This window comes from Scyliorhinus canicula, chromosome 8 (genome assembly GCF_902713615.1).
Source record: "Scyliorhinus canicula chromosome 8, sScyCan1.1, whole genome shotgun sequence".
NCBI lineage: Eukaryota > Metazoa > Chordata > Chondrichthyes > Carcharhiniformes > Scyliorhinidae > Scyliorhinus > Scyliorhinus canicula.
The window spans coordinates 116,299,256-116,321,064 of NC_052153.1; the positions used below are offsets into that span (position 1 = coordinate 116,299,256).

Consider the following 21,809-nt stretch of genomic DNA (forward strand, 5'->3'; position numbering starts at 1 on the left):
AACCGAGGGGTGGACAAGTTTGAGCTGTACCCGCGGACTCCATCGGTGTGTGGGGGGTGGGCGGTATTGGCTAGGCGTATGAGAGAGAGAGGGAGATGGGAGGTTGGCCAATGGAGATTTCTACACCTGAGGGATCGGGAGTATTCATTTTCTTTCCCCGGTACACAAGGTGTTCTCGAGGATTAACGTTTTTGGGGTGGGAAGGCGCTGTTGGCTGGAGTTAAGAGGGCAGGATATTTGGCAATTGTGATTTTGGATCATACTCCATGTTCGATGGACGTGGTACTGGAGAAGGGATTGGCTCAGAAGCCGGGGGGAGGCTGGATGTGGGGTTCAACTGTACTGGGGTAGTCTCACTATTGGTGGTTTGGGAGGCGCTGAAGGCAGTGGTGAGGGGGGAGGTGATTTCGTTTAAGTCTAAAGTGGATAGTGAGGAGAGGGAGGAACTCCAATGGTTGACAACGATTTAGGAGGTGGACGAGAGGTACGCAGGGGACCCGGATCCGGGGCTCCTGGTGAAGAGAAAGGAATTGCAGGCGATGTTCAACCTCTTGTCAGTAGGGAAACAGTGCGTTAGCTGAGTAGGGCAAAGAGGACTGTCTATGACAGGTCAGATACGTAGGCAAGTAACGGCGAGGGAGATAGTTTGGGTTTGGGATAGGCGGGTGAGTTGGTGGTGGCCTGAAGTGGATTAACAAGGTGTTTGAGGAGTTTTATAAGTTGGAGCCAGAGGATGAGTGAGAGGTGAGGGAGTTTTTGGGAAGGTTAGAGTGCCTGAGGTTGGGTGAAATGGAGAAGGCGAGGCTAGGGGAGTTAGTGGGGGTAGAGGAAGTGAAGGCGGCAATCGGGAAAATACAGAGGGGGAAGGTGGCGGGGCCGGATGGGTTCCCAGTGGAATTTTACCGTTGCTGGTGAAAATGATCAAGGACGCTATGGTTAGCGGGGTTTTGCTGAAAACGATGGGACAGGCTTCCATCTTGTTGCTGTGAAAGAAGGATAAAGACGCAGTGGTGTGGGTCGAATAGGCCCATATCTTTGCTCAGTGAGGATGCCAAGATATTGGCAAAGGTGCTGACGTTAAGGTTGGAGGTGTGCCTTCCAAGGATGATTAGGGAGGATCAGAAGGGGTTCATTAAGGGCAGACAGTTGTCACCGAATGTGAGGTGGCTGCTGATTGTGGTTCTTCCTTCAGAGAGGGAAATGAGTTGGAGGTGGTGGTGGCATTAGATACAGAGAAGGTGTTTGATTGGGTGGAGTGGAGTTTGATTGCGGTGTTGGAGAGGTTTGTGATTTGGTCTAGGTTTGCGGCGTGGGTGAGGTTTCTGTTTTAGGAGCCAATGGTGAGCATGCACACGAATGATATGAATTCAGGGTATTTTTCATTGTACCGGGGAACAAGGCAATGGTGCCCAATGTCCCCCCCCTTCTGTTTGCATTGGCAATGGAACCCTTGGCCATTGCGTTGAGGAGCTTGGATGTGTGTAAGGGGATAGTGGGGTGGGGGGGCGGTATGTGGGCGTCGCTGGTTAGGCCAGTATTTATTGCCCATCCCTAGTTGCCCTTCAGAAGGTGGTGGTGAGTTGCCTTTTTGAACCGCTGCAGTCCATGAGGTGTAGGTGGACCAATGTGCTGTTAGGGAGTTCCAGGATGTTGCCCTAGCGACTGTGAAGGAGTGGTGATATATTTCCAAGTCAGGGTGATGAGTGACTTGGAGGGGAACCTCCAGGTGGTGGGGTTCCCAGGTATCTGCTTCTCTTGTCCTTCTAGATGCTCGTGGTCGCGGGTTTGAAAGGTGCTGTCTAAGGAACCTTGATGAGTTACTGCAGTGCATCTTGTAGATGGTGCACATGGCTGCCACTGCTCGTCGGTGGTGGAGGGTTTGAATGTTTGTGGAAGGGGAAGCAATCAGGTGGGCTGCTTTGTCCTGGATGATGTCGAGCGCCGGAATGTGGCGACTGGGGATTTTCACAGTAACTTCATTGTAGTGTTAACGTAAGCCTACATGTGACACTAATAAAGCTTATAAAGATTATTATTAAAGAGCTGAGTGACCCTGGAGGAACCCAAACTGAGCGCCTGTGAGCAGGTTATTGCTGAGTAAGTGCCGTTTGATAGTTAATGACTTCTTCCATCACTTTGCAGATGATGGAGTAGACTGACAGGGCGATAATATTATTGGGCAGTGAATGCAGAGAAGGACAGGAATAGAGTACGGAGGTGGGGGCTTTGTGGGTAAGGATGTAGGTGGGTTCTTCGCAGGGGGTCGGGGTTGTGGGTGCAGGCAACCGTACCACTCCAATTGGCTCCAGAGAAGTATTTGGGAAGTCTGGTGGTAGTAGCCAGATTTGAAAGCTGTTCCGGCAGCACTTTAAGTTGGGAGCAAGGTAAAGGGTGATGCCGATCAGGGGAAAATCACAGATTTGAGTCGGGGATGGAGGGAGAGGGAGGTGAAGGATTTGTTTCTTGGAAGGCGGTTTGCGCGCTTGGAGGATTTAATTGAGAAGTTTGGGCTGGTGCGCGAGGAGAGTTTCTGGTACATGCAGGTACGGGACTTTGCGAGGAAGATTTTTCTGACCTTCCCAATAATGCCTGCCTCCACGTTGCTGGAGGAGGTGCTGACAGCGGGGAGATTGGAGAGGGGGGGGGGGTCCTCTCAACGATTTATGGGAGGATTTTGGAGAGGGATAAGGTGTCCATCAAGGCTAAGTGGGAGGAGGAGTTTGGGGCGGCATTGGAGGAGGGATTGTGGTGTGAGGTGCTGCGGAGTGAATGCCTTGATCTCATGTGTGAGGCTGGGGCTGATACAGTTGAAGGTGGTGTACAGGGTGCACCTGAAAACGTCATGGATGAGCTGGTTGTTTGAGGGAGTAAAGGACATCCGTGAGCGATGTGGGAGAGGCCCTGCTAATTATGTGCATATGCTCTGGTCCTGCCTGAAGTTGGAAAGGTTGTGGAGGTCAGTTTTCAACACCATCTTGGGGTTTTTGCACATAAACGTGGAGCCTGGGCCCCTCTGGAGGCTATATTTGGGATGTCACACCAGCCGGAGTTGCAGATGGTGCGGGGGCAGTTGTTTTAGCCTTTGCCTCTCTGATTGCTCGCAAGCGGGTCCTGTTGGTGTGGAGGTCAGCTTCTCCACCCTGTACCTCGGCGTGGCAGAGGGACCCACTGGAGTTCTTAGCTCTGGGGAAGGTGAAATTGGCCTGGGGCGGGTGGGGGGGTTTATGGGTTCCACAAGAGTTGGGGTTTGTTCATTCGGCATTTTGGAGAGTTGGTTACTGTCGACTGTTGAGGGGGGATGAGGGGGGAGGGGAGTCTCTTTGGGTGGGGGGGGGGGGGTCGAATGTGTTGGGTGTGTTTATTTTCATGTAAAATGGTTGAAAATTGGAATGAAAATACTTTTTTTTTTAAATCATAAAATCTCCCCAGAATGTGGACCTAGGCAGTAGAACCCACCGGAAGTGCGCAGGTGAGCATTACTACCTGGGGGGAAGGGCAGGGCCATGTCTCGGCAGTACATTGGCACTGCCTGCTGGGCAGCTCTGGAGGGCTATTACGTGTGGGGGAGGGGGGTCTTGTGTGAGTGGGTGTTTCGGGAGGGACACCTTGGTGGTGGGAGGAGTAGATCCACGGCAGAAGTGTCGGAGAGTTCAGTGGGGGAAGTGCCGTGGGGGTTACCTGGATTTTTTTCTATTTTTATTTATTTACTTTTTTAATTGGAGCGGCCTTTTAAAGGGGCACCCTGATCTTTTGAAAACTTTAATAATAATTTTTATTGTCTCAAGTAGGCTTACATTAACAATGCCATGAAGTTACTGTGACAAGCCCCTGGTCGCCACATTCCGACGCCTGTTCGGTACACAGGGAAAATTCAGAATATCCAATTCACCTAACAGCATGTCTTTTGGGACTTTTGGGAGGAAACTAGAGCTTGCGGAGGAAACCCATGCAGGCACAGGGAGAACGTGCTGACTCCACGCAGACAGTGACCCAAGCCGGGAATCGAACCTGCGATCCTGGAGCTGTGAAGCAACAGTGCTACCCACTGTGCTACCATGTCGCCATGAAGTTGCTGATGAAGTGGGACCCAACCCTTATCTTTTTTGTCCTATGTGGTTAAAACTAGGGTGGAGGAAGCCATCCTTGGGGCTGGTGGTTTCCACCTTGTTTTCCTGCTACTCTGGAGAAAAAGCAGAAAACTCCGCCGATTGTCTCATGAACTATGGCTGCAGCTGATATTGCAGCATCTCCCAGCCTCATGACGTCTTTCACCCAGAAGAACAAGAGCAGCAATATCATGGAAGCATTTCAATTATGCCAGCGCTAGCTTGCTGAAAGAACTATCCACACAATCCAGCCTTCATGTGCTTTAAATTGATTTCAAAAAAAGGCCTAGTTTCTGTGTATTTTACAGTTAGCACTATCTTGTTACAATTGCTTGCCGGTTTTCCATAAGCTATAATTATCACAGCAGGGGTCCTAAGTTGACATTTTGATTGACAGCTCAAGAGGCTATTAAAGGATTAGTTGTCTTTGATGTGGCGTTATGAATAAAAGTTTTTTGTTTTTATAAGGAATTAAGCACTTGGGGTGATTTAAAATTTTGAATAGGCTTTCATGAACGGGAGCATTAAAAAAAATATACAGTGAGGACTGTAATAGACATTTAGGCCTTTTAAAATTTCATTTCAACATGGTTCCTGATGTCCGCCCGTGTGGATACTGGATGAATTGACATGGAGAGTGTAACGGCTAAGAATGTGGATGTGTTGGCGTGAATTGGCATTAAATTGGCATTGAGCTATAAGGGGCCGTGGGGATTGATGAGTGAAATGGGTTGGTATTACATTGGCACAGGGGCATTTAGATGACATGGGAATGGGTTGAGTGGTTGATGGGGTGTGAGGAATGAGGACTGGAGGGCCTACAATATAACAAAACAACTGAGTTGAAGTCCCAGAGAATCAAGATGGACCTTTTAAGTAGCCTATTGTGGCACTCAGCAGCCCCTGTGGCTGCCTCCGATCAGCATCTGGGGACAGCATGCTCCACTCTTTCCCCATCCTTGCAGAGTAAAATTTCGGAAAAATTGATACATTTTCTGACTCGGACTGAACACCTGGGTAGCAAAACCTCTGGCCTTTAGTTTCTAAGCTCCATGAACACTCATGGGTCAGGCATTTTTATCTTTTTAAATAAAACTGTTGTGTACATCAATAAGTCATATTTTCTATCGGAAGGATCAATTGCACTTTGCCTCAATTGCATTACCATGCTACAAAGCTCAACATGAAATGCCAATAGATGGTTCTGACAGCTACTTTGGTGTTATTGCTCAGCGGTGTGTATGTTTATCAGCTTGCTTGCATACAAAAATGGCACTCCACAAATTTGGAGCTGAGTTTCTATGGAGCATAGATTTCTGAGAGAAGCATGGTAAACTGTTGTACCAGTGAGTAAATTACATCCTCGGAATTGCTGGGGATAGTGTTATTTTGTGAATATTTGATGCATTTACATAAAGTTCCTCTTGATTCTAATTTGTTTTTATATAAATGATTTTATTGGGTTTTCGAACATAGTATATTTAAAGGTGTACACAAACAAAAAAGAAAAAAAATGAAAAAAGTACAGGGGAGAAACAAAGTGAGAAGATAGTACATACAAGATAAACAACGCTATGTAGTTGGAAAAATCTCATAACTAGTGAGTAAAGAAAAAACAAGGTGTGGGGAGAAAACTGGGGAAGTGTATATATATCGAGGTACTGGAGAGACATTTACAGTATACCTTTATACAAGCTTTGTGTGTTCTTCCATTTTTTACCCCCCACTGGTTCCCCTCTATTGTTCTTTACCTCCTGTCTTTCCTTATTCCCCCCCATCCCTCTCCCTCTCTCTCCCTGCAGATCACATTTCTTTACTATTGAGTTTAGCTACCCCTCTGCACAGCTTCCCCCCCCCCCCCCCCCCCCCCCCCACCCCCGAGTCTTTCCCTCCTTCTTTTTCTTCTCTCAAGTTTTTGCTACTTTCCTCTGGCCCTTGGCTACTTGGTTATTCCTCAGCCTGTTCGTTGCCCACAAACAGGTCCCGGAACAGTTGGTGAATGGCTCCCATGTTCTGTGGAAGCTGTCGTCCGACCCTCGGAAGGCGAATTTGATTTTCTCCATTTGGAGAGATTCTGATAGGTCGGACAGCCAGTCTGCAACTTTGGGTGGTGCTGCTGACTGCCAGCTGAGTAGGATTCTACGGTGGGCGATCGGGGAGACAAAGGCAAGGGCGTCCGCCTCCTCCCGATGAAGCGATCTAGCTGATCTGATACCCCGAAGACCGCCACTTTCAGACATGACCCCACCCTCACCCCTACCACTTTGGACATTGCCTCAAAGAAGGCTGTCCAGTACCCAGCAAGTCTGGGGCAAGACCAGAACATGTGGGCGTGGTTCGCCGGGCCCCTTGGCACCGTTCGCATCTGTCCTCCATCTCCGGGAAGAACTTGCTCATTCAGGTTCTTGTTAAGTGGGCTCTATGTACCACCTTTAGTTGCGTTAGGTTGAGTCTTGCACACGTGGAGGTGGAGTTGACCCTATGCAGTGCTTCACTCCAGAGTCCGCACCCTATTTTGAGCCCAAGGTTTTCCTCCCATTTCTTCATCGTTGTGTCCAGTACGCTGTCAGCCCTCTCTACCAGTCGTTCGCACATGTCGCCACAGTTTCCTTTGCCTAGAATGTTTGCGTCAATAACTCTTCTAGTAGTGTCTGTGGTGATCGTGTGTATGTCCTTGCCTCCTTCCATAGGAAGTTTTTAAGCTGCAGGTACCTTAGTTCGTTGCCCCTGGCTATTCTTGATTATATTTCAATATATTTATTCCATCCGTACAGCAACATGATCACAGTAACTTACATATTAAATGATGTTCAGTTTCACCTGAAGAAGGTTATCTGCAAACATATGAAGTACAGACAACACTGGAATTATTACTTTTACAAAACATCCTTTATCATCTTCAGTTAAAAACAGGTTGCCAGTGTCATCGGCAAGTGACTGAGCCCCAACAGAAAGCATGCAACATCAGTCCGGTGCTCAGGGAATGCCTTCTGGTTTGGATTTATGTGAAACATAAGATTCAACTCTTGGATGATATTTTGAAACATCTTCTCCTGAGGGAACAACTATGCAATATGAATTGGTAAGTGTCATTATTATTAAAACATTGCATTTGCCTCCAGGTTTCATAAATAGGGGAGACGGTAGCATAGTGGTATTGTCACTGGACTAGAAACCAGAAACCCAGGGTCATGCTCTGGGGATCTGGGTTCAAACCCCGCCACTGCAGATCTTGAACTTTGAGTTTAATAAAAATCGGGAATTAAAAGTCTAATGATGACCATGACACCATTGTTAATTGTCATGAAAACCCATGTGGTTGACTAATGAAGGGAAGGAAATCTGCTGTCCTTACCTCGTCTGGCCTACATGTGACTCCAGACCTACAGCACTGTGGTTGACTCTTAACTCCCCCCTCAAGGGCAATTAGGGATGGGCAATAAATGCTGGCTCAGCCTGCGATGCTCACGTCCCATGAACAAATAAAAAAAATAGGCGATAAATGATAATACTATTCAGGAAGAAAAAATATTGCTGGCATTGAATATTGCATCCTTTAGAATAAGAGCAATATTTTATGACTTGCCTCAAGGCAAAACTGTATCTGTATCGTATTTGTGTCACACATGTGAGACAATTTTAAAAAACTGTGCCCACTGTTAATTTATTGTGGTACTTTTCTTTCATAGTGTGCTTCCAAATTTTATTAATAGTTATTCATTAATTTTTAATTTTTTGACATCTTGAAGAAATGGCTGTAGTGACAATGGTGAACCACGGCAGGCCATTTCATTCTCTATACCTTGGCATACTTAGGCACATGTACAAAAACCCATCAGCTGTGATACTCCTTATCTGTTTGGCATTGCAACCTGTTCCGCATAGATGAATGGAATTGATTAAATGGCATTATATGTACATATGATTTAAGCTGTAATATTAGAATTTATTCTAAGAATTCGTTCCAAATTAGCTTAGAAGAATTGAGAATAAGAATCAAAATTGTACGATAAATCAGTGGGTTTGGCCATGTGTTCATTTACTTACAGAGTTAAACATGACCAGAGGCAACAGTGTCTAGCTCATTGTGAGATGCAAGGCAAGTGGCTTGCTTGCAATGACTATCACCCAATACAGTAGCTAGCACATTGTACCTACCCTTTCTGTACATTTTTGAAAAAGTTCTTATCAATCATACCCTGTATGTATCTCACCCGAAAGAGTCATGCATACAAATATTACTGGCTGGATTCTCAATCGGCTAGATCCTCCGTTTCAATGGCAGAATACTCACGCCCGCAGATTTCCCAATGGTGTGGGGGTGCCCACAACGGGAAACCCCGTTGGCCGGCTGCCTGGAGGGAGAATCCCACTGCTTGCTGCGGCGCACCACACCAGAAAACAAGTGCGGCGGGCAGAGAATCCCTCCCCTCATCTTTGTTTTTTAGTTTCATTAATTTATTCATTTTCTTTTTAATATTGAGTTGTAAGGAATTTGGCCTTTGCACAGTAATATGTTATTTCTTCCTTGAGGTCCCATTAGAATTTGACAGTCAAGGCCAGCACAGTAGTATAGTGGTTAGCATTGTTGCTTCACATGCCAGGCACCCGGATTAGATTCTTGGCTTGGGTCACTGTCTGCGCGGAGTCTGCACGTTCTCCCCGTATCTGCATGGGATTCCCACAAGTCGTGAAAGATGTGCTTTTGGACATTCTGAATTCTCCCTCGGTGTACCCGAACAGGCACCATGATGTGGCAACTAGGGCAGTGTACTTCAAACTTTTTTTCCGGGGACCCATTTTTACCAACTGGCCAACCTTCGGGACCCAACCCGGCCGTCCTTCGCGACCCATGCCGGCCGATCTTTGCAACCCATGCTGGCCGACCTGCGCGACCCACTATTTTCTCTACCTTGTTTGCTGCTGACAAAAATGGAGGAAATGGTTTTGGGTTCCTTTGACCCTCGTACACGCTCCTCCAATGGAACCTGTTGGATGAACGTGAAGCCTTCCAGTGTCAGAAAGTATGAGTCTCCATCTGTCCAAAGTTCTGCATTTTTTCCCTATAAAATTTTACTGCGCTGCATGCCGATGATCTGGCATGCATGCGCAGGGCGGTCGCATTTTTTTTTACATGTTCGCAGCCACTTTGAAGGCCGCTTGCATCCGGCGTTATTAACAGCCGGCTGTTGCGCGCAGATTTGCGCGATCAGGAGCGCCACAACGGATGGCTCTGCGACCCTACCGACACCCGCCCGCGACCCACCCGCGGGTCGTGCACCCGAGTTTGACAATGCCTGAACTAGGGGATTTTCACAGCAACTTCAGTGCATATAAATAAAATATAAGCCTACTTGTATTATCAATAAAGATTATTATATGAGAAATCAGTAGTATTGAGGTAATGATTTTGATTTTAAAAACCCTTCAGGAACAGTTTCTCAAAGAGTTTGTTAGAGTCCATGCTGGCATATCAAAAATACATCAACCTTGATTTTAGTGCCTTCCTGAAATTGAAAGGAAAGACAAATAAACTAGATCGATGGCTAAAGCCCATTGTGACCTGTTGCAAAGCTGAAGAAATGTAGCTTTGTTAAACTAATGACATTATTAATGTTCCCCTTTTTCCCCTCGTGAATAAACACAGCAAGAAGTGTTTTGAAGAATGGTTTTGACCTCTTTGAGTGCTGTGACTCGAGGATGGACTCAAGGCAGGTTTTCTCATAAGTTTTTTAAAAAGAAAGAAATAGATGTTTTATTTCTCAACACCCAAAATATATTTGCAATAGCATCCACTCACTCATACAAAACACAAACATTCAAGAAAAGGTGATTACAATAGAGATAAGGGCTGATTTTCCCGCTGGCAGCACACCCTGCCCATGGGTTTCCCAGCGATGTGGGGTAGCTACAATGGGAAATTCCATTGACAAGCAGCAGGAATACAAAGTCCCACTGCTGACAAACACGTAAAGGGGGGACCGGAAAATCCTGTCCAATATGTATTTAGGGTTTTAAGGAAACCAAGAAATCTCTATACGACTATCTGTTGAGATGGAACCCAGAAACTTTGCAGGTCTGATAATTATTTTTAGTTTAGTGAAGAAAATTGAGGTTGGAAGTTTCTGGTGATGAATTTACGGTGTCTTACTCCCTGTAACAATAGGTTTCTGGCTTTGCTCCAGTAGAAGTTGTAGTTGAGCCCCTGTAGCAAATGTCACTTGGAACCATATCATCAGGTGAAAGGATAGCCCACTTCTCTGCCTGTTAGCACATTTATAGGGAGGGTTGTTATTTTTTGGGTGGAATTTTTTTCCATTGAGTCTCTTTGTCTCCCAGACTGACTGATATTCTGAGGCTGGTTTCGATTGCATTAATAAAGTGTTTCTTATCAGGTGGCCATTGTATCTGTGTTTTCATTTTTCACGCAGATGGGGCGGAATTCTCCGCAAGGCCCGATGCCGTCGTGAAACCTGGAGAGGTTCACAACGGCGTTGGAAGCCTCTCCCGGCCCCCTATTCTCCTCTCCCCGGGGGGGTTAGGAGGGCCGTACCGGGAAACTCGGCCACCGGGCCTTGTCCCTGGCTTCAAGGCCCGGTGCGCCAAGAATGACGCCGCGGCAGAGCCTAATGACGTCAGCCGCGCATGCGCGGGTTGAACAGCTCAAACCTGCGCATGCATAGTTGCAGTCTTTCCCCTCAGCCGCCCCGCAAGACGTGGCGGCTTGATCTTGCGGGGCGGCGGAGGGGAAAGAGTGGTCCCCTTGATGCCCACCGATCGTCGGGCCAGTCCCCTCCCGAGCACGATCATGGTGCTCGATCCCCGATCCGCCCTCCCCAGGCCCCACACTTACCTGGCGCGCCATGTTCACGACGGCAGTGACCAGGTGTGGTTGCCGCCGTCGCGAACAGGTATAGAATCGCCAGTCGCCGTGAAAAACGGTGGCCCGCGTTTCTCCGAGCGGCGTGTCGGAAAACCGGACACGCCATTTGGGGGGGGGGGGGGGGGGTGTGAGAATAGAGGGAGGTGTGGGAACGGACCTCCCGCTATTCTCCCACCCATCGTGGTTGCGGAGAATCGTGCCCATGGTCCCTGATGATGATAGCTTTGACATAAAATGGAGTTTGAATTACATCTTCTTGCTATAGCATAGTTTTTCGTCATATCCTTCCGAGCAGATTTTTATCCTGCAGCCTAGATGGTCATTGTTCATCATTTGGAACAGTAGTTGATAGGTTCAGCCATTTTTAATTTGAAAAATGCTGTCCTTCAGCTGGTCCAATCGAAGGTGGTTTTCACACTCTGTTGGCTACTGATAGATGCACTGGTCAGTCTCAGCAGCCAGTAATTGAAGTCGCTTTGGGAATTGGTTAGTTTATAACCAATATCAATAGATAGCCATTCCTCAGAAATGGAGACAGCAGTCGAGGAAGAGAAGTGAGGTGTCAGAGATGGACCATGTGGCATTGAGAGATGGATGGAAATTGAAAGCAAAATTGATGAAATTTTCCAGTTCCATGTGCGAGCAGGAAGCTGCACTGATACAATCGTTGATGTACCAGAAGGGGCCCAAGTAGAACTGGAATAAGGAATGCTCCACATACCGCACAAAAAGACAGGCATATCGAGAGCCCATGCTGGTATCCAAAGCAACACCCTTTATTCGAGAGAAGTGAGACAGGTTAATGGAGATATTGCTTTATGTGAGAACAGTCAGCCAGGCAGGGGAGAGCTGTTTGGACTTCCGTCCATGGAAAAAGCCCTCAGACCATCCTGATGGGGATGGAGATATGGAGAGAATGGACGTCTTTAGTGAAGAGGAGGTGGTTAAGGCCAGGAGAACGCTTGTGTGTTTTTGAGCACTGGCAAATTGGCACCTGTGCTACTCTCGCCCTGAAGGTCATTTGTCACTAGTGTCTCACCAAACCGATACTCATATCTAAGCTACGCTTTAAGTACACATTGGGTTGAATTTTCCTGGTTCTGTGGAGACTAGTTTGGAGGCAGATCTAGAAAATCTCGTTAAGTAGTTCCCCACTGTAACCAAGCTTCCAAGCAATCTTGTCAAACGCAGGGTTGAACGGCACCAACAAGTAGCTATTTACACTCCATTAAATACCCAATTGCCGTCAAATTGACAAAGCCGCAGGGTTCTTCCCTCTGGTGGACAGACTCTCTGCTGAGGGTGAAACCCAGCCTTTGCCTAGAGGCAGATCCCCAGCATCAGGTTGAAGGGCCAGCAAGGCTTCTTAATTCACTCACCATTTCCCTCATTAAAGTCCAAGTGCCAGATGCACTGGCAGCTACATGCACACTTATTTTTTACACTTTGGAATTCTTCTTGAGTCAGAAACAACTGTGCTATGCTTAAATATGGATACTTTTAAATGAATGAAGGTAGATGGCTTGAGAGAACTGGGAAAGGTGTTTAGCAGGAAAGACAGTTGGTTAGCAAAGGTAAACATTTCGGAAACTAATTAATTACTTACAACAAAGATATATCACAGTACAGAAGAAAGATTCTAGGAAGTGGATAAACCAACTATGGTTAACCAAAGATATTCAGCATAGTATTAAATTGAAAGAAATAACGTAAAATGTTGCAAAGGTTGGTGGTAAGCCAGAGGATTGGGAACGTTTTTTAAAAAATCAACAAAAGATGACCAAAATGAAATTAAAGAGGGAGAAGATAAATTAGCATGTAATATAAAAATGGACAGCAAGAGCTTCTTTAAAGATATAAAGAGAAGAGAGGCCAAAGTGAACATAGGTTCCTGAGAGAAAGAGACTGGGGAAATAATAATCGTGAACCAGGAAATGGCAGAGGGGTTAAGCAAATACTTTGCATCAGTCTTCATGGTGGAAGACACTAATAACATTCCAAATATAAATAATCAAGGGACAGAAGCGGTGTGGAGGTGGAATAAATACAATAACAATCACTGGGAAACCAGGGTCAAACCAGGGTGGGGGCTAGCGATTTTTGGGGTTGGGGTGGAGCCAGGAGTACAGGAGGCAAGGGAGGCCGGAATATTGGCCTTTGCGTCCTTGGTAGCTCGGAGAAGGATCTTGATTCAGTGGAGGGACACAAGGCCACCAAGTGTTAACACCTGGTTAAACGACATGGCAAGCTTCATCCAATTGGAAAGAATCAAATTCGCCCTGAGAGGGTCGGTACAGGGGTTCTTCCGGCGGTGGCAGCCCTTCCTTGACTTTCTGGATCAGAGATAGGAACTGGAGGCCGAAACAGCAGCAACCCGGGGAGAAAGGGGGGGGGGGGGAAGGGAGGGGGGGGGGGGATAGCAACGAAGGGAGCACGTCAGCGGGGGGTCGCGGGCAATGACTGCCCGAGGCCATCGGCGGAAAGGGAAAAACGGTTTGGTTGCTAGACTGGTAGCGCGGGGGGGGGGGGGGGGAGGGTGGGGGGGGTGCGCGCGGGGGAGGGCGTGGGGAGGATTTTCCAGGGGGGATTTGTTGTGTTATAATTTAAAATGTAGTAGGGGTAAATGTTTGTATCGAAAAATTTCAATAAAAATTATTTAAAAAAAAAAAAACAATCACTGGGAGAAAAATACGGGGGAAACTAATGGGGCTAAAGACCAATACGTCCCTGGGCCTGATGGGTTGCATCCAAGGATGTTAAAGGAGGTAGCTACAGAGATAGTGGATGCACTGGAAATAATCTTCCTAGAAATTTTCAAGGGCATTCAGCCTCTGATCTTCGGGTAAGCGTTCCCCAAGGCGGCCTTCAGGACGCGCAACAACGCAGAATCGGCGAGCAAAAACTTACAGCCAAGATCCACACACACGAGTACGGCCTCAACCGGGAGCTTGGATTCATGCCGCATTACATTCACCCCCCACCATCTGGCCTGGATTTGCAACATCCTACCAACTGTCCTGGCTTGAGACAATTCACACCTCTTTAACCTGGGATTACCCCTCTCTCTGGATCTGTAAATGCTCACATTCAAAGTATCGACTTGCATCTTTGACTTTGTCCATATAAATGTTTCTGGAACCTACCTCTTCATTCACCTGAGGAAGGAGTGCTCCGAAAGCTAGTGATTTGAAACAAACCTGTTGGACTTTAACCTGGTGTTGTAAGACTTCTTACTGTGCTCACCCCCAGTCCAACGCTGGCATCTCCACATCATAGAATTCTTAAATTCTGGAAAAGTCCCAGAGGTTTGGAAAACTGCCTCCTCAAAAAAGGAGGGCGACTAGAAACAACTAACTATCGGCCAGTCAGCTTAACTTCTGTCATTTGGAAAATGTTAGAGTCCATTGTAAAGGATGTAATAGCACAACATTTAGAAATGCATAATATGATGGAGCAAATTTATGAGAATTCTGAGATGGTAACAAGCAAGATAGATGAAGGGGAACCAGTAGATGTAATATACTTGGATTGCCAAAAAGCATTTGATAAGATAACAAGATAGCAAAAGGCTACTTAATATGATAAGAGCCCATGGTGTCCAGAGGGTCCATGCAGACTTTATGGGCCAAATAGCCTCCTTCTGCCCTGTAGGGATTTTATAATTAGCATTGATAGAGAATCGGCCAACTGATAGAGGACAGAGTTGAGATACGAGGGATATTTTCAGGATGGCAATCTGTAACCAGTGGAGTGCCACAGGTGCTGTGGTCACAATATTCACAATATATATTAATGACTTGGATGAGGGAAGTGAATCCACTATGGACAATGGAAGTGAATGCACTATTGCCAAGTTTATGGATGACTCAAATAGGTGGGAAGGAAAGTGGTGAGAATGACACAAGGAGTCTACAGTGGGATTTAGGAAGGCTAGTTGTGTGGAAAAAAAACTTGGCAAATGGAATATCATGTAGGAAAATGTGAAGTTATGCACTTCCCTAGGAAGAATAAAGGAGCTGAATACTATTTAAATGGAAGAAAACTGCAGTACAGAGTACAGAGGGATGTGGAGGTCCTCGTGGATAATTCAAAAAAAGCTAGCATGCAGGTTCAGCAGGTAATTAGGAAGGCAAATGGAATGTTAGCCTTTATTTGAAAGGGAATGGAGTATACAAATAAGGAAGTCCTGCTGAGACTATCCACGGCACCAGTTAGACCACACCTGGAATACTATAAACAGTTTTGGTCCCCTTATCTAAGGAAAGATAGACTGGTATTGGAGGCAGTCCAGAGAAAATTCACTAGATTGACCCTGGATATGAAAGGATTTTCTTATGAGGCGATGTCAAGTAGATTGGGCCTGTACACATTGGAGTTCAGGAGAATGAGAGAATTACCTTATTGAGACATCTAGGATTCTCAGGGGACATGACAGTATAGTTGCTGAGTGACCTTTTCCTCTCGGACCAGAGAGTTTAGATCTAGAGGACATAATCTCAGAGAAAGGGGTCGCCCATTGAAGACAGAGATGAGGAGGAATTTCTTCTCTCTGTGAATCTGTGGCATTCTTTACAGCAGAGATCTGTCGCAGCTGGGTCTTTAAGTATGTTCAAGGCTGAGATAGACAGATTTTTAATGTAAGGGAATCGAGGGTTATGGGGCTAAGGCGGAAAAGTGGAGTTGAAGATTACATCAGATCAGCCATGATCTCATTGAATGGCGGAGCAGATACAATTGGATGAATGGTCTATTTCTGCTCCAATATCTCATGGCCTTCAAAGGGCACCTCCATTTGAGACACTCTCACGTTATCATGTCTACATTGACAGCACCCATCTCTTCCAGTGGGGTTGCCAGCCACATATCATAGTGGGCTCTCCTATTGAACCTCCTGGTTCACTGGTTCACTAATTGTCCTTAATTGAATGGGGCTCCCGAGTGTGGCTTCTTAATTGACTGCTTCTCAGAAAATCGCAAATCACATCCCACCATGATAATATCTGGTTTCCTGACTAGAAATTGAGCATGAAGTCGAGATCCCATTGATCTTGGTACAAAATTCAGTCGTGTCTCGATCTGTGCTGGTGGCTGCAAGTGTTCTGCCCCTGCTCTGCCATGCAGTCACTCAACATTGGCTGCAATCAGGCAAATGAGTAGGCAGCAAGACATTTGTATGTTACTGACATCAGAAGTAACAAGTAGGCGATAATCATGCATCATAATCAATGTGCATGTTTTGGACCTCATCAAATTTCACAGTAATTTTCTCTAAATAAATTGCTGATCTAAAGACGATGTATGCACAAAAATAAAGCATTTCTGAAAATATTCAATTAGATTTTAAATGCAATCACAGTAGCAATTGTAATAAATTTAATAATCACAACAGTGTGAACACATGAGACCTTTCATTAGGCACATTAAATGTCCATTGGATTGGATATTGTTTATTGCCACGTGTACCAAGGTACAGTGAAATGTATTTTTCTGCGAGCAGCTCAACAGATCATTAAGTACATGAAAAGAAAAGGAAATAAAAGAAACTACATTATAGGGCAACATAAGGCACACAATGTAACTATATAACTCCGGCATCCGGTGAAGCGTCTCGCGTTAATGAGGTCAGTCCATAAGAGCACCATGTAGGAGACTGGTAACAGCGGGGAAGAAGCTGTTATTGAGTTTGTTCGTGTGTGTTCTCAGACTTTTGTATCTCCTGCCCAATGGAAGAAGTTGGAAGAGTGAGTAAGCCGGGTAGGAGGTGTCTTTGATTATGCTGCCCGCTTTCCCCAGGCAGCGGGAGGTGCAGATGGAGTCAATGGATGAGAGGCAGGTTTGTGTGATGGACTGGGTTTTGTTAGTTTCACCCTGTCTTGGGCTGAGCAGTTACCATACCGGGCTGTGATTCGTTCTATGGTACGTCTGTAAAAGTTGGTCTGAGGCATTTAAATGATGGGTTACATGTAAAATGGTAATTTGGGAGGCAGCTGACCAGGATAAGGTTACGCCAAGGGATCGATAAAATCAGTCATCCCAATGTAAATTTGCTTACAGATATCAGTATTTTGGTGCTTCAGCATATGCTCTACTTGAACAGATAGATATAGTATATTATTAAACTCAGTTACAAACGACAGATGGTTAGAGCCAACATAATAGTGAGACCTAAATAAGCAAAATGAAAGAAAGATGATCAAAATGTCACTTATTTACACAGTGGAGAAAAATTAAGGATCATGAGTAACAATATCATAAGAACATAAGAACTAGGAGCAGGAGTAGGCCATCTGGCCCCTCGAGCCTGCTCCGCCATTCAATTAGATCATGGCTGATCTTTTGTGGACTCAGCTCCACTTTCCGGCCTGAACACCATAACCCTTAATCTCTTTATTCTTCAAAAAAACTATCTATCTTTACCTTAAAAACATGTAATGAAGGAGCCTCAACTGCTTCACTGGGCAAGGAATTCCATAGATTCACAACCCTTTGGGTGAAGAAGTTCCTCCTAAACTCAGTCCTAAATCTACTTCCCCTTATTTTGAGGCTATGTCCCCTAGTTCTGCTGTCACCCGCCAGTGGAAACAACCTGCCCGCATCTATCCTATCTATTCCCTTCATAATTTTTAATGTTTCTATAAGATCCCCCCTCATCCTTCTAAATTCCAACGAGTACAGTCCCAGTCTACTCAACCTCTCCTCATAATCCAACCCCTTCAGTTCTGGGATTAACCTAGTGAATCTCCTCTGCACACCCTCCAGCGCCAGTACGTCCTTTCTCAAGTAAGGAGACCAAAACTGAACACAATACTCCAGGTGTGGCCGCACTAACACCTTATACAATTGCAACATAACCTCCCTAGTCTTAAACTCCATCCCTCTAGCAATGAAGGACAAAATTCCATTTGCCTTCTTAATCACCTGTTGCACTTGTAAACCAACCTTCTGTGACTCATGCACTAGCACACCCAAGTCTCTCTGAACAGCGGCATGCTTTAATATTTTATCGTTTAAATAATAATCCCGTTTGCTGTTATTCCTACCAAAATGGATAACCTCACATTTGTCAACATTGTATTCCATCTGCCAGACCCGAGCCCATTCACTTAACCTATCCAAATCCCTCTGCAGACTTCCAGTATCCTCTGCACTTTTCGCTTTACCACTCATCTTAGTGTCATCTGCAAACTTGGACACATTGCCCTTGGTCCCCAACTCCAAATCATCTATGTAAATTGTGAACAATTGTGGGCCCAACACGGATCCCTGAGGGACACCACTAGCTACTATCAAAAGCAACAGCCTCCCCGAACAGGCGCTGGAATGTGGCGACTAGGGGCTTTTCACAGTAACTTCATTTTGAAGCCTACTCGTGACAATAAGCGATTTTCATTTCATTTCATTTAATTGTGTTGAGATTTAAACTGTCTTCTCATCAACATTTACATTTTTGCATTAAAAGAGCTGGATTTTGGGGGAGTCTTTAAAAGTGGCCATCAGGATGCAGAGGAACTGCCCCCATTTCCAACAGATCCACTTTTTGCCATAGGGGAAGGGGCAGGGAATGAATCACATTCAGCAGGGCCATTTGAACTTAGTCCTGAGTTGCAACAGATCCAATTTTGGCTGGTTTAAGTGCTTATACTGCAATGTGGGAGTCATGAATTGATGGAGAAGATAAATGTTTTTGAAGCGTGATGAGGCCTGTTTAAGTGTCATGATTTGAATATTTTTTTCAATACCTTGCCCTATGAACATGCTGTCATTGAGAGTTCAAAAAAGTCCTCTGCTCAACTCCTTTGACTGACAACACATCTAGTGTGGGTTAGAAAAAACACTTCAGATCACGCAGTTTCATTAGACAAATTTGTTGATATTTCCAAAGGGCTATTATTTCATTATGAATACTTGGCTGAGTTACAAAAGCTTAAATTGTCTCAGCAGCGGGGTTAAGTTCACAGTTTGATTAACAGTTTAAAGAGGATATTAAAGCATTAGCTGCCATTGATGGAGTACTTGAATATATTTTTTGTTGTTTTTGTAAGAGATTAATCACTTGAGATTTAAAAAAAACTCTGAATGGGTTTCATCAGTGGGATTTCTTTTCATTGTCAAGTGAGACCTCTATTAGATTGATACATTTTTTTTTCATGTCCACATGGCTCCTGTCTGCTCATAGCGAATAACTGGGTGAGTGGCTATGGAGGTGTCATGAGCGATTACGAGGGGCATGTGTCAATGGGGGGGATGAGTTTTCTTTTTTTTTAGAAAACATTTTATTGAAGCATTTGTAATTTTCACAGTTTAACAAATTAACATTGTAAACAGCCTAGCGACCCGACACACGCAACAATATTACAATAACATAACCAACTACCCCCCCCCACCCTAGCTCCTATCTACCCGTATATTAAATTCCCTGTCTCTTATTTCACACTGCCATGACTCTCACTTTTCTACCCCCCCCCCCCCCACTCTCTTTCTGCTGACTTTCAGTTTTCCTTAAAAAAGTCGATAAATCGCTGCCACCTCCGAGCAAACCCCTGAATTGATCCTCTCAAGGCAAACTTAATCTTTTCCAGCCTTAGAAACCCTGCCATGTCACTAACCCACAGTCCTGACTTTGGAGGCACGGAGTCCCTCCATCCCAGCAAAATCCGTTTCCGGGCCACCAGGGAGACAAAGGCCAAAACATCGGCTTCTCACCACCACCCCCCCTGGGCCCCTGGATCCTCCGATACCCCAAATATTGCCATTTCCGGACTTGGAGTCACCCTCCCTCCCAGGACCTCTGACATGCTGTCCGCAAATCCCTGCCAGAATCCCCTCAACTTCGGACATGTCCAGAACATGTGTACGTGGTTCGCCAGGTTACCCCACACCGCCCGCACCTATCCTCTACTTTCTCAAAAAACCTACTCATCCGAGTCACAGTCATATGAGCCCTATGAACCATCTTGAACTGGATCAGGCTGAGCCTGGCACATGACAAGGATGAATTGACTCTCTTCAAGGCCTTTCCCATAGTCCGACTTCCAACTCCCCTCCCAACTCAAAGAACAAAGAACAATACAGCACAGGAACAAGCCCTTCAGCCCTCCAGGCCTGCGCCAAACACGTGTCCTATCTAGACCAACCGCCTGTATCCTTCTATACCCCGTCTGTTCGTGTGTCTATCCAGATAAGTCTTAAAGGTCGCTAACATATCTGCCTCAACCACCTCATGTGGCAGTGTATTCCAGGCCACCACCACCCTCTGTATAAAAATCTTACCCCGCACATCTCCACTGAATCTTTCCCCCCTCACCTTGAACTTTTGCCCCCTTGTAATTGTCATTTCCGCCCTGGGACAAAACCTCCAACTGTTCATCCTATCTATACCCCTAATAATTTTTATAAACTTCTATCAGGTCACCCCTCAGCCTGCGTCTCTCTAGGGAGAGCAATTCCAGTTTATTCAATCTCTCCTCATAGCTAATACCCTTCATACCAGGCAGCATCCTGGTAAACCTTTTCTGTACTCTCTCCAAAGCCTCCACATTCTACTGGTAGTGTGGTGACCAGAATTGGACACAATATTCCAAACGTGGCCTAGCCAATGTTCTATATACCTGTAACATAATTTGTGAGCTTTATACTCGATACCCTGTCCTATGAAGGCAAGCATGTAAAATGCTTTCTTTACCACCATTTCTACCTGTGCTGCCACTTTTAAGGATCTGTGGAACTGCACACTCAGAACTCTGTCCTCCTTCCACTTCCTCTCCTGATAGGGACCCCTTCCACTCCATCAACTTCTTGTATATCTCCGAAACCCTCCCCTCCCCAACCCCCTTTCTTGACATCACCTTCTCCTGTAGCCCCCTTAGAAGGAGGTGAGGGAATCTTGGAGCCTGCCTCCGGACAGAGTCCCATACCTTCAGGTACCGAAACCCATTCCCACCCGGCAACACAAACTCCTCCTCTAATGCCTCCAAACTCAGAAAGTCCTCCTCAATGAAGAGATCCCCAAATCTCTCAATCCCTGCCCGCTGCCACCTCCTGAAGCCCACGTCCAGTACCCCCGGAACAAACCGGTGATTATCACAGATCGGTGACCACACTCGCGCCTCCTCTAATCCCATGTGCTGTCTCCATTGTCCCCACACCCTCAGGGCTACCACCACCACTGGGCTCATGGAGTACTGAGCCGGCGAGAACGACAGGGGCGCAGTTAGTAAAGCCTCCAAACTCGTATCCTTGCAAGATGCCTCCTCTATTCGCTCCCACACCAACCCCTCCCCCACTACCCACTTCCTAACTATCGATATGTTGGCGGCCCAGTAATAGTTAATAAAATTCGGAAGGGCCAAGCCCCCCTCCCCGCGCCCCCGTTCCAATAGTACCTTCTTCACCCTTGGGGTCTTACCAGCCCATACAAAACCCGAGATCGCCGCATTCATCTTCCTGAAAAAGGCCCTGTGGATAAAAATTGGAAGAGATTGAAAAACAAACAGCAACCTCGGGAGGACTGTCATCTTCACAGTCTGTACCCTCCCCGCTAATGACAGCGGGAGCATGTCACACCTACGGAAGTCTCCTTTCATTTTCTCGACCACCTTGCCCAGATTTAACTTATGGGGGGATGAGTTTTCATGGATGAGGTATGAAAGGGCACGGGGATGGGCTTGGAGGTGCCATGGGTAAATGCTAGAGGGCCGAACAGCTGGGACAAACAATTGGGACAAAGTCCCAGAGAACTGAGGCAGGCCTCCTAACCAGCCTGTATTGGCACTTACCTGCCCCCATGACTGTCCATTCTCTGCTGCTTGATCCTCTGAAAA

At 46.1% G+C, this 21,809-nt stretch overlaps 1 protein-coding gene across 2 annotated transcripts in view; it reads left to right on the plus strand.

The window, feature by feature from the left end:
• Positions 1–21,809, plus strand: part of tmem232 (transmembrane protein 232) — a 141,971-nt gene that overhangs the window by 58,419 nt on the left and 61,743 nt on the right. For both annotated transcript variants that reach the window (XM_038805123.1, XM_038805124.1), the window contains one exon: positions 7,010–7,188. In XM_038805123.1, the coding sequence (XP_038661051.1) occupies positions 7,010–7,188 (179 nt within the window). The remainder of the gene's footprint in view (positions 1–7,009; positions 7,189–21,809) is intronic.